Below are 13,705 nucleotides of genomic sequence, written 5' to 3'. Positions count from 1 at the left end.
AAACTGAGACGTGGAATAAAACTGCAAGTACACGCAGTGAAGCGCCTGACAATGATTCTCATTCAGAACGTTTCCTGTCGATATGGCCGCGATCTTTGAACTATGCCCACGCTTTCTCTGAATAAACCTCAGGCTGACAATGGTACGTTCCAATACAATGCATTACAAGCTGTTAATAGCGAGCTGTATTACTGCCGGAGGCACGAGGTAAACGATATTAAAGTAAATGCTATTGCGTCAAAATTGAATTCCCGGTTTCACATGGCAAAACCACGTTTTTATTATGAGACATGCCGTAGCGGAAGACTCGGGATTAAATTTGACCACCAGGGGATTTTAACGTCGATATGAAATGGAAACAGGCCTGGAGTGTGGCCTGATTCCGGTGACCAGAACCGGTAACGCACTCCCTCACCAGAGCAGGATTGGCCACCCTGGTGCAGTACTTGGCCACAACCTCCTATGAACACAACAATCAAACCCCGGCCCTCAGTCCCCAGCAGCTGCGAAGCAACTGACCACGGCGGCGGTCAGACCTGCGACGCAACAGAGGGTGCTAAGAATCACTGGCTCCGGACAGGCCGCCATTGGAATATGAACCTGGCAACGTTTAACGCTAGAACGTTATCTAGTGAGGCGAGTCTAGCAGTGCTATTGGAGGAATTAGAGGGCAGTAAATGGGATATAATAGGGCTCAGTGAAGTTAGGAGGCCGAAAGAAGCATATACAGTGCTAAAAAGCGGGCACGTCCTGTGCTACCGGGGCTTAGCGGATAGAAGAGAACTAGGAGTCGGATTCCTGATTAATAAGAATATAGCTGGTAACATACAGGAATTCTATAGCATTAACGAGAGGGTGGCAGGTCTTGTTGTGAAACTTAATAAGAGGTACAAAATGAAGATTGTACAGGCCTACGCCCCTACATCCAGTCATGACGACCAGGAAGTCGAAAGCTTCTATGAAGACGTGGAATCGGCGGTGGGGAGAGTGAAAACTAAATACACTATACTAATGGGCGACTTTAATGCCAAGATAGGCAAGAAGCAGGCTGGAGACAAGGCAGTGGGGGAATATGGCATAGGCACTAGGAATAGCAGGGGAGAGTTATTAGTAGAGTTTGCGGAACAGAATAATATGAGGATAATGAATACCTTCTTCCGCAAGCGGGATAGCCGAAAGTGGACGTGGAGGAGCCCGAACGGCGAGACTAGAAATGAAATAGACTTCATACTCTGCGCTAACCCTGGCATCATACAAGATGTGGACGTGCTCGGCAAGGTGCGCTGCAGTGACCACAGGATGGTAAGAACTCGAATTAGCCTAGACCTGAGGAGGGAACGGAAGCAACTGGTACATAAGAAGCCGATCAATGAGTTAGCGGTAAGAGGGAAAATAGAGGAATTCCAGATCAAGCTACAGAACAGGTATTCAGCTTTAACTCAGGAAGAGGACCTTAGTGTTGAAGCAATGAACGACAATCTAGTGGGCATCATTAAGGAGTGTGCAATGGAAGTCGGTAGTAACTCCGTTAGGCAGGATACCAGCAAACTATCGCAGGAGACGAAAGATCTGATCAAGAAACGCCAATGTATGAAAGCATCTAACCCTACAGCTAGAATAGAACTGGCAGAACTTTCGAAGTTAATCAACAAGCGTAAGACAGCTGACATAAGGAAGTATAATATGGATAGAATTGAACATGCTCTCAGGAGCGGAGGAAGCCTAAAAACAGTGAAGAAGAAACTAGGAATTGGCAAGAATCAGATGTGTGCGTTAAGAGACAAAGCCGGCAATATCATTACTAATATGGATGAGATAGTTCAAGTGGCTGAGGAGTTCTATAGAGATTTATACAGTACCAGTGGCACCCACGACGACAATGGAAGAGAAAATAGCCTAGAGGAATTCGAAATCCCGAAGGTAACGCCGGAAGAAGTAAAGAAAGCCTTAGGAGATATGCAAAGGGGGAAGGCAGCTGGGGAGGATCAGGTAACAGCAGATTTGTTGAAGGATGGTGGACAGATTGTTCTAGAGAAACTGGCCACCCTGTATACGCAATGCCTCATAACCTCGAGCGTACCGGAATCTTGGAAGAACGCTAACATAATCCTAATCCATAAGAAAGGGGACGCCAAAGAGTTGAAAAATTATAGACCGATCAGCTTACTGTCCGTTGCCTACAAAGTATTTACTAAGGTAATTGCAAATAGAATCAGGAACACCTTAGACTTCTGTCAACCGAAGGACCAGGCAGGATTCCGTAAAGGCTACTCAACAATAGACCATATTCACACTATCAATCAAGTGATAGAGAAATGTGCAGAATATAAGCAACCGTTGTATATAGCTTTCATTGATTACGAGAAAGCGTTTGATTCAGTCGAAACCTCAGCAGTCATGGAGGCATTACGGAATCAGGGTGTAGATGAGCCATATGTAAAAATACTGGAAGATATCTATAGCGGCTCCACAGCCACCGTAGTCCTCCATAAAGCAAGCAACAAAATTCCAATAAAGAAAGGCGTCAGGCAGGGAGATACGATATCTCCAATGCTATTCACAGCGTGTTTACAGGAGGTATTCAGAGACCTGGATTGGGAAGAATTGGGGATAAAAGTTAATGGAGAATACCTTAGTAACTTGCGATTCGCTGATGATATTGCCTTGCTTAGTAACTCAGGGGACCAATTGCAATGCATGCTCACTGACCTGGAGAGGCAAAGCAGAAGAGTGGGTCTAAAAATTAATATGCAGAAAACTAAAGTAATGCTTAACAGTCTCGGGAGAGAACAGCAATTTACAATAGGCAGCGAGGCACTGGAAGTCGTAAGGGAATACATCTACTTAGGGCAGGTAGTGACGGCGGATCCGGATCATGAGACGGAAATAATCAGAAGAATAAGAATGGGCTGGAGTGCGTTTGGCAGGCATTCCCAAATCATGAACAGCAGGTTGCCGTTATCCCTCAAGAGAAAAGTATATAATAGCTGTGTCATACCAGTACTCACCTACGGGGCAGAAACCTGGAGGCTTACGAAAAGGGTTCTACTCAAATTGAGGACGACACAACGAGCTATGGAAAGAAGAATGATAGGTGTAACGTTAAGGGATAAGAAAAGAGCAGATTGGGTGAGGGAACAAACGCGAGTTAATGACATCTTAGTTGAAATCAAGAAAAAGAAATGGGCATGGGCAGGACATGTAATGAGGAGGGAAGATAACCGATGGTCATTAAGGGTTACGGACTGGATCCCAAGAGAAGGGAAGCGTAGCAGGGGGCGGCAGAAAGTCAGGTGGGCGGATGAGATTAAGAAGTTTGCAGGGACGGCATGGCCACAATTAGTACATGACCGGGGTTGTCGGAGAAGTATGGGAGAGGCCTTTGCCCTGCAGTGGGCGTAACCAGGCTGATGATGATGATGAAATGGAAACACCATGATGAGGCCGAGATTTACTGTTGGCGAGAAGTAAATTACACTATAATTAAGGGTTTGTGTAGAATATCTAAATAAGCAAAAAATAATTGAATCAAACAATCCACATTTTGCATCCGTGATACAACCGGTTCCGCTGAAAGGTTTTAACGCGAGATTATTAACCTCAGTGAACATCTCATTTTCTTTTCATTCCTGAGAGCGAAGGAGAGTGCCTCAGTATTATAATGAAGACACGTGGACACCTAGATAGCCATCAATATAAATGATTTATAAAACATCAAATAATGCGCATTAGACACAAAATGCGCATGACAAGTCTCCGCGCCGTCCCCCTAACGTAGGAGGCTTGCAAAATACATGTATGGCGCTCCGCATCAGTTGCGCACATAAACGCCATAGCTGCGGCGCGGCACATGTGGCGTCACTTCCTCGTACAAGCGACGGCCTGCAAAAAAGCTCAACGCCGAATGTCTATTGGCGCGGACGCGGCGCTTGGTGCAGCGCTCGGCGTCTACGGTGCCCTTGGTGAAGACACTCTTCGCCCTGCGTAGGAGGCTTCCACTTTCGCGCTTATTCCTTCCGCGTCTGCGACCGGAAGCGCTGCCGCAGCATCGCCCTCTCTGCTTTAGTCAGTCGTGCTCTTCCGCAGCAGGTCGCAGACGCCGTCGGACGCGTTACAGCACCTGTCACCGCTTTCTCCCTCTCCTTCCTTGCACCTCCACCGCTGCCATCAGCAAAGCGGCTCCGTGAACGATGTCGATGGTTCGAAGCCCCAGTGACGAGAAGAGCCTCGGTGCGCCGGTTCTGCTCCGGCACCAACTAGGGGCCTCGCTTGACGGTTCTCCGAGTTCTTCGGCTGTGGCTGCACTCTTAGGTTGCAGGCCATTGACATCGTCTCCGGTGCACGGCGTTGTTGCGGCGGTGGCGATCATGGGCGTCGCCAGCTTCGCTGACCCCTCCTCGGTAACGTGAGAGTGCGTGACGCCATCGGAGGTTCCTGCCCGCGTCGTCCTAGAGGAGAAAGCCTCATGCGCAGGTCCGGCGTCGCCGTCGAAGACGTGTGCGCGTGGCGGTGCGTCTGAGGCCTTACTCGCTCCCCAAGAAGTCATGGTGGTGGCGTTCTTGGATGCAGTGGGCTTCGCGGGCTTCGCGGGCTTCGCCGAGTTCTCCCTGGTGGCGTTCAAGTCGGCGACGCCTGTACAGGTTGTCGCATGGGTCCACCTCGAGGAAGAATCCTCGTGAGCACATGTGGCACCACCGTCGTGCATGTACTTTTCCGGTGGTGGTGCATCTGGTGCTTTTCTTGCCTTCTGCGGAATCGTGGCGCTGGTATCTGCGGGTGTCGCCGAATTCGATGGCCTCGCCCTGGTGGCGTTCGAGTCGGAGACGCCTTTAGAGGTTACCGCACGGGTCCGCCTCAGGGACAAAGCCTCGTGCGCAGATCTGATGCCACCGGCGTCCACGAGCTTTCTCACTCGAGGTGCATCTGAGGGCGTTCTCGCCTTCTGCGAACTCGTGGCGGTTGTGCCCCTTGGCGTAGCCGACTTCGATGACCTCGCCCTGGTAGCGTTCGAGTCGGAGACGCCTTTAGAGGTTACCTCACGGGTCCGCCTCGGGGAGGAAGCCTCGTGTGCAGACCTGGTGCCACCGCCGTCCACGTACTTTTCGGCTGGCGGTGCATACGGGCCCTTTCTCGCCTTCCGAGAACTTGTGGCGGTTGTGCCCCTCGGCGTAGCCGACTTCGATGACCTCGCCCTGGTAGCGTTCGAGTCGGAGACGCCTTTAAAGGTTACCGAATGGGTCCGCCTCGGGAAGGAAGCCTCGTGCGCAGATCTGGTGCCACCGCTGTTCACGTACCTTTTGACTGGCGGTGCATCTGGGGCCTTTCTGGACTTCCGCGAACTCGTGGCGGTTGTGCCCCTCGGTGTAGCCGACTTCGATGACCTCGCCCTGGTAGCGTTCGAGTCGGAGACGCCTTTAGAGGTTGCCGCACGGGTCCTCTTCCGGGAGGAAGCTTCACGCGCAGGTCCGGCTCCGCCGTCATCGTCCACGTCGTTTTCAAGTGACGTGGCAACAACCGCGTACCCGGTTCGTCGATAGGCAGTGGCGGTGAAGTCCCTAAGCGTCGCGTTCTTCACCAATCCCGTTTTGGTTGATATCGATACGGCGACGTCTTCTGACGTTCTTGCACCCATCAACCCGGTGACCGGTTTCTCTTGCGCGAGCCTTGCACCATATCCAGCAGCAAGCGGCTGCTGCTGCTGCTGCTGCTGCTGAGTGCAACCGAGCGAAGGATCGTGGACCATGTTCGAGACTTGATCTACTTTCTTCGGCACCACGGTCGCGTAGGGATGCTCGCTGGGCTGCCTGGTCTTGTCCGTCGGTTTAGCCTTGTCCGAAAGGAGCGTAGAGGGACGTCAGTCGCGACCGGAACCAACGAAGAAATGGCGGCCTGTCGAACGCTTCAGCACGCTGTGCGAGGCGCTCGTTGTGCGCGTGAGGTGCGTGCTGTCTTTGCACTTCTTCTTCCACTTGGAAAACTGGTTTGTTAGACTTGTACTTTTAGAATGTAATTTCTTAATTAAGAAAGAAAAGAAAGAGTGGGTGTATGAAAGAAAAAAGCAAGATATATTGAAATTGGAACTTATGGCTGTCAGCGAAAGAAAAAAAGCAGTGAAAGGAAAAAGAAGAAAGAAAAGGGAATGCTCCTTATGTTTCCTTTTCTTTTTTTTTTCTCATCGTATATGTAACACTTCAAAAGAATAGGTAATTGTTTCAGCACGCAATTCTTCGCCAATCCCTCAGTCATAAACTCTATGCCCTCAGTGTGGGTATGAGCCATAATATGAGGCCATCATCATCATCATGGCACACTTGAGCGAGCATTATGCGTAAACATAGATGGTGTTTTAGTACCTTTACATGTCGGTGTCGCTCTTTGCGTCTTTCTATATGCGATCCGTTTGTCCTTTAGTCCGTTGTTGGTCCTGGTGACGGTCCATGTAAGGTATACTCATTTTGATTCATTCCCAAGCACCGACCGACCACCGACTGCAGCACATGTCATCCGTTCAAGTGCCACGTGAGTCGCTCACCAATGCGCACAAAGACATCTCATGGAGTATGCGCGACGTTTCAGCTGCTGAATCGCCCACCCACTGAGACTCGTCGCGCTCGTTCGTCAGCCGTTCTCTTTCTTCGTGCCAGCGACTCGGCCATCTCCGTGCTTCCGAAGGGGCAGCGCGTCTCTCGTGCGTTTCGACGGCGCGGCGTCTTCGTGCCGCTTCGACACACATGGTATGACGACGCAGAACGCCCGCGAATCACAGCCAGACGCCCCACCTCGATCAGAACTCGCGTGTTCATCGCGCTTTCTCAGACGCGCTGAAACCCATTTGTAGAAAGCAGTTACCACCACCGAGCAAAACGCCCGGCGTGGAGGTATCACACGCTCCCCTACCAAGTCGGAGCTGCTTTTCACAAAACGCGCCCGCCGGCATACAGATCTGCCACCACAATAGATGCGAAATCAGCTCCACGGGAATCGTCCGTAGGGGTGCTTGGTTTCATCTTACAAACCGATGTCATAGGACGCATACCTTTCACTAACTCACCACCTAGTGTAACCAAGCCATGCATATGTGGTGGCGGGTCTCTAATCACCTACATGGCTTCAAAGTTGCCGATGCCTGCCACCTTGTGCAGTCCTTGATACACTCACACCTATTATAGCATCTACAAGCAAACGCTGCTGGATAAAGAAAGTCCACAGATAGTGACGGTGCTGCACTAAAAAGTGGTGGCAGAGTTATCTATCTCAGGATTGGCAGTCGTGCATGTATGGTGAAGAACATATGTGCGCAATTCTAAAGGGCGAAATAAAAAAAAGAGTCAATTCTCTTGGCTGAAAGGGGAGTAGAAGATTTGTTAACAGTCTGGCAGAAAGCGATCAAGGCTGGAGAGGCGCTCCTTACGAATACCAGTGTGCGCTAAATGTGGCTGTGGGGGCTGGACTAGATGACAAATATTAAAAATAGTTCGCGTATACTTCAATCGGCGCAACGTAAATGTCCTTTGACTCTCGACGGTTTTTACTGCTAGACAATATCCATTTGAAGACACCGAAAAGCGTTTGGTGCCAAGCTTCGTTCTTGACAAAGTCCTCCTGTGTACGTAAAGAAATGTCGACCTTGCTGGCTGTTGGTGAAACAGTCAACAATTAGCGCACGGTTAAGTAATGTCCTGCATTCTTCTTCTTTAACTTTGTATAAGATAACTAAATAAGGAAACTAAAATTTTCATGTGTTTTTTTTCGTTACAGGCGGCTTTTTCTCACAACTTAGATTACGGCATAGTAGCTGGCGGTCTACATGAAGCCGAAAGCAAAAATGAAACTGGTAAGCAAGCACTATTTTGTTTCCCCAACACTACAGTAGGACAAGCGCATGCTTTGTTGCTTTCTGAACGTTTATAGAGACCATCGGCATCTCTGCTCAATATATACCGATCTTAGCCTTTGTTTCCGATTTCTGCAGTGTTTTTACGATGAAACGCTTGACGACTTTTTGCCATGAAACGCTTCGAGGGTTCTGTTCCCTGTCTGATAAGCAACGTATTATTGTTGTGCTGTGTTAACATTCGTGTGTCCTGTTAGTTATTGCAGCTTTAGTTGGCTGCCATTGCGGTTAACAATAGTTATAATGAATGTTATGCAGACAAAAGTGAGCAAAGTTTTGAGACACCAACATCACAGACTCCTTGCCTATAAATCTGGAATTCTACCTATGTTATACTACGCGTGTATAATCTGGGACCCGTGCACTAAAACTAACCAAGATAAACTTGAACCAGTGCAAAAGAGGGCTGTTTGCTGCACTGCGCAATAATTTCGATCACATCTCGGTGACACAGCCATTAGAAAGGTGTAAACATGTAGGCTTAGAGCGAAGAAATCGTATGCCTCGAGTAAAACTGCTGTAACAATCAATTAAAAGACGCGATAAAACTGACATCACAAAAACGATCCCCTTTTCTCACCACAACGCAAAGGGACGTACTGACTGTAACCCCTTTTAGAACCAAGAACTACCATTTAAAATATTCGTTCTTTCCGCGAACTGTTAATGAGCTGAATCGTGTAACAAACAATTCAGTCCTGTAACCTGCAATAACACCAATTTGTGTCTCATGCAGCGCAATGTAAGCTTTTTTCCTCTTTCAGCGAGTCATTGAAATGCATTTCGTTTGTCCTATTTATCATTTACTTGCTTCAGTCTGCACTGGTAGCCTATTGTATGTAACCTATTGCAACCTATGTACGTGTACTTCCCACACTGCTTTAATTTCCATTGGTAATTGGAGAAAAACAAAATGACATCCCTTTGCATAGCCGACGTTAATGTCTTCTACACGCTTCCCTACCACTTGGTCGCTTCCAGATGCTGGGAAGAGGTGTCGCATGCATTCCGCGGCTGCGGTCAGTGCAGGAACTGACCCTGCTGCTCTCCCTCTGCGTCCTGGGATCGGTTTTCTTGAGCTACCAACTGGGGTCCATCATCAGCGGCGTCGGCCGAGAAAGGCGCCCTACTGGAGGCCCCACCATCGGTATGTAGTACGGCACGGCTTATTCAAGGTAACGCAAGTTCGTCAACTTTTCGTTTGCATAGGAAACGAGTGCTTTATGTTACAGGTTTGGCTGAGCGCATATTGATGAACAATATTCCGCCGGACTCTGTATAAATATTTAGCTATAATGAGTACTGGAATGCTGATGTACTTTCTTCAAGAGGCGAAAAACATGTGGCGAGGCGCAACTTAAGTGTGATGTACATTATATATATATATATATATATATATATATATATATATATATATATATATATATATATATATATATATATATATATATCAGCATGTTAACATGTACGGTTTGCTACAAACTTTGTGAGACGCAGGTTTGAATTACTGCCCTGTTAAGGCACGCCACTCCTTATTTAACGGCTAAGCATGTACGCGCCCACCAAGTAAAACTACACACTCAATCTTTGCAATCAAGGCTTTGTGCTTTGACCTGAAAGGCTTCGCGGCAATTGAGTTCTTTGGCGAATCCCGTGTCCGGTATTGTTACGTGGCCGACCTGACAAGGTCGATCACTTCTATGGGGAATACGTCATTAGCATTCAAGCCAGTGTAACGAGGATGTTGTTTACTTTATGTTGTTAATGTGCCGTATACGACGTCTAATGTATATTACAAGGATAATGCGGATGTTATTAACCAATTAAGTGAGTCTGCGGGATTTCTGGTCCCGTTGAAGCTGCATGAAAGCTTGAATACTAATGAGGTGTGTTTTTCTAACAGTGGACGACCGTATACGTCACCGAATCCTCGGCTGAATATTAGCTTAGTCCCTTCAAAGAGTGACAATGTCACGACTAAATCAATGCCAAGGCCGAAGTGCAACATGTCGCATAGTGGTGGCAAGCCCTACTCGTGGCGCTTGCAAGAGAATGTGGCGTAAGACACGTCTGAGTTCTTATTATTGTATTCGCAGCAGATTCCAGGTACGCATGCGGCTTCGATGGATTGTCCAGAGTCACTCCCGGCGAGGCCTCGTCGGAGCAGGATTACCTCAAGACGAGCGACGTTCTCCTGCAAGCACTAAAAAGCGTAAGCATTTCGGGGAGGGGGGGGGGTCAGTTTGCCATATGCGTGCGTACGTTAAAGCCTAATCAGGAGGAAAAGTAGAACTTGAAACAAAAGCTGCATAAATTATGGCGAACGCGTTATGATTGTTCGTTCAACGACTGAAAAAGTTGTAATGGTAACAGTGATAGTCATGCTTCAATTTATGAGAATATTCCGTGAGATCGGACGGTGAAATTGTGAACACTATTATCCAGAATGACACTGTGGGGTCTCCGCTTGTTAAAGCCGCACCGGCAGACTGCTCGAAGGCTATTTGGGAAAAGACTTGACAAATTTAGTCGTTGGAATATAGGTACTGTGAAGTATAGAAAAGTTAAAAAATTTGACAGAATCAACCTAGTTGTCATAATTTGACACGGTACTTAGACATCGACGAATTAGGCTTGAAGTTCACTATTTTCATACTAATGCGTAATCAAATGTTGCAAAACAAGAAATGTCGCTGTAACACTTCAAGCCTCCGTCCTCGGATGAATCTCTTTCCTGTTTTTCATATTAGTGCAAAAGAGTAATTTCTTCCATAACTTGAGATGCAGCAGGATTTTCTTCGTAAGATTTAGTCAAAATAATCACTGAGTACTTTTTTTGGCTTTGAGGGAGGCAAAAAAAAAAGACAAAAACAAAGTGCAAAGTTGCGTAGGCATGGTGATTTACACCACGCCTTCAGCCGTGAGTTATATCGCGAAGAGAACAAGTACACGAAAAGTGCCACAGTGGGAAATCGAACCCATGACCTCGTGCTCTGTAGCAGAATGTCACAGCCACTAATGCACTGTGGAGTTGTTGCGTAAGCGAGAAAACTGATTTTGTATGATTGTCGCTCTCCGGCTCCAACAGAGCTTCGTATGCCTCTTCACTGCATGACTAGTAGTGCAGTGAAGATGAAAAAAAGTTTCAGTGCACCAAGGGAACAGTTGTTAGACGACTGACAGCCAGCTACACTTGGTAGAACAACTAGGGAAGAGACCTTGCATTTTATCCCAAAAATCTTCAATGTGCCCTGTTGACTATATTGTACGTTTTATTTTTTATTTATGACCTACAAAAATAAAGAGACCTGCACACAGAGAAAGGTCTATAGTTAGTCCTTCCGAAATAAGGTTATTTTGTAGCCGCGCTATGACTATCGAACTTCTGACAGCGATTTTCTTTTAAGAGAATGTGTTCCTCTCGACTTCGATATCAAAATGGCCCCCAAGCAGCAACGAAAGCTTTTTTTTTTCATGCAATTCATTAACGCGACAGCGTTAGGGGCCCCTGTCATAAAAAATCCGGCGCCGCCGTTCCGCGTCCTGCATTGACCATCTTTTCGCCAAATATCAATTCGGAACACGCATAACCATCCACGCAGGCCCTCCGTGTAGCGCAGAGACGTTACCGAATCAATTGAATTTGTCAAAGCAAAATGCGTCAGAAACATCGTAAAGTACGACTCACACAAACTACAGACATGATAGCGTCGGATAGTAATTTGAATATGCGAGAAAACATAATTCTGTTACGCAAAAAACTCAAACACAAACCACTTTTTCCAGCGTTTCTACCATTCATAGACCGGCGCCCTGCGCTCGGTTCCTTGCAACACCAGCATTCAGATGGCGCTCGCCTACGCACATCCGCGACGCATGCGCAAGAGGCCGCGTTTTTACCAGGAAGCTCGCCTTTGTGCATAGCCTTCGCCAACAGCGTCTCCCAGTAAACATTACGCTTACATAAGCTGCAGTTTTCGGGAAGCGTGGGAAGCAATCAGGGATATTTCTTTGAATGCTGCCGCGTTCCACTGCTAGAAGCGAAGCTTATTCGTCCTCCAAATTTTTGTTGCAATAACCTAACTGAAATGAGCTTAGCGGTCACGCTCTCCTAAATGAAATTGAAGATCGTTGAGATCAGAGCTTGGCAGTGTTTGACATGGAATGTGGCAGTGGCGTTGCCGATGAGTGCGGGTGTAATTTTTAGCATTCGACTTTGAATTGGTTTTAGCGCAGAAATCTTCAATCGTTATCACTTACGCACCTAATGAGCGATATATGACGAAGTCGGCAGTTCACCTACATGGTCAAATTAAAGAAGCGTCAGAAAACAAAGGCATTACTGGACGCTCATTTAATTTATAAATTGCATTCTGATGCTCGTGCTTATGGCACACAAAATATTTCCCTCGCTTGGTAATAGACGAATAACATTAGCTTCTACCACGATCGCATAATAAATAAGACAAAAACTTTTATAGCGCGTTTACATTATTGACTAGTAAGCTTACAATTTGGTAATTAAACTTGACAAATTTAGTGATCCGTTTGTCTGACATGAAGCTCATAACACGGCCTCAGGAGAATGACGTAAGGACCATGATGCTGTAAACATTAAAAAGACATTAAAAAGTGCTAACTGCTGTTTTAAGTATGCCCACTATCAATAACTACTATATATGTTTCACCACAGCATGTGGCTAAAGAGAAATTAATAAAATAAATAAGCAGCAGAGTCTGTCGAGGTTATACCCCCGGTTGATTGCTTAGTGACACCATCAGAAATCAATCGAGTGAATTGTCCAACTTCCTTATCATCAGCCATCCGCATCTGCACCGACATTTTGCGACCTGAGAGCCGCATTTCACAGTTCTAAAGCTGCGATGCATCATCGTAGGTGCGGCGGAACAGTAAGGAGCTCTGCTGAAACGGGTTTCAACGCGCGCTTCTGCGCAGGTCGAAGCGGACGATCTGCTCGGCTCCCAGTTCACAAAAGTTGTCCTGGTGGGCGACTCCTCGGACCAGGCGCGACGCTACCTGAAGGCGTTCGAAGCGCACGGAGTTCAGACCGAGATCTACCCGACGACCGGCAGAGCGGAACAAGGTATGGTCACGTGTGAGCTGGAAGGAACCAAGCCATACGTAACCGGCGTACAATAACGAAAGCCTTCTTACCCGCGCTGTTAAAGATGCAGTACGATGTTGATACAGCGCGGCAAGGAAGAGAGAGAGAAAGAGAGAGAAGAGAGGAAGGAAAGGCAAGGAGGTTTACTAGACGTTGTCCAGTTTGCTACCGTACATGTAGGATGGGGATGCGGGAGTGAAAGAAAGAGAGATATAGAGAGAGCTGGAGAGAGAGGAAGATAGAAGAAACAAGTCTTGCTTACACTTTCACATGCAGTAAGCCAGGTGCAGTGTATATAAAAGTCGGGCACCCAAGTCCGTCGCCTTCAGGTACTGTAGAAGAGCTAGTGACTTTCTGGGCTGTGAGGCCAGGCAAGGAATCGAAAAATACTGTCAAGGGACCAAAAAAAGGAAAAAGCGTTGTCCGCGCTATTTTTTTTCTTTTTTGTCCCATTGGCCGTACCTTCCGATTCCTTGTCGCGCTGTATCAAGTTCTAAATGCATTACCAAGTCACCCAATCATGGCGTGCTAACCTCCCCCCCCCCCCCCCACCTTCCGCTCCCCAAAAGAAGAAAGAAAAACGGCATTCGAAAAAGGGATTTGTGTTCGAGTTTTCGCGTACGTAATTATGTTTTCTGGTATATTCGAATTACAATCCGATGCTATCATATCTGTAGGTTGTGTG

The 13,705-nt window shown here is 47.3% G+C and overlaps 1 protein-coding gene across 5 annotated transcripts in view; it reads left to right on the top strand.

Moving 5' to 3' along the window:
• Positions 1-5,849: 5,849 nt before the first annotated feature.
• Positions 5,850-13,705, top strand: part of LOC142585427 (cadherin-like and PC-esterase domain-containing protein 1) — a 44,846-nt gene continuing 36,990 nt past the window's right edge. Inside the window, exons 1-5 of one of the 5 annotated variants that reach the window (XM_075696188.1) lie at positions 5,850-5,938; positions 7,759-7,834; positions 8,876-9,041; positions 9,991-10,106; positions 12,852-12,999. In XM_075696188.1, the coding sequence (XP_075552303.1) occupies positions 7,808-7,834; positions 8,876-9,041; positions 9,991-10,106; positions 12,852-12,999 (457 nt within the window). In that variant the 5' untranslated portion in view covers positions 5,850-5,938; positions 7,759-7,807. Of the gene's footprint in view, positions 5,939-6,151; positions 7,667-7,758; positions 7,835-8,875; positions 9,042-9,990; positions 10,107-12,851; positions 13,000-13,705 lie in introns of those variants that run through there. The other 4 variants (XM_075696189.1, XM_075696187.1, XM_075696192.1 and 1 more) reach the window with 4 other exon arrangements.

The sequence above is a fragment of the Dermacentor variabilis genome, chromosome 6 (assembly GCF_050947875.1).
Source record: "Dermacentor variabilis isolate Ectoservices chromosome 6, ASM5094787v1, whole genome shotgun sequence".
Classification (NCBI taxonomy): domain Eukaryota; kingdom Metazoa; phylum Arthropoda; class Arachnida; order Ixodida; family Ixodidae; genus Dermacentor; species Dermacentor variabilis.
This window is presented reverse-complemented; position numbering and strand designations above follow the sequence as displayed.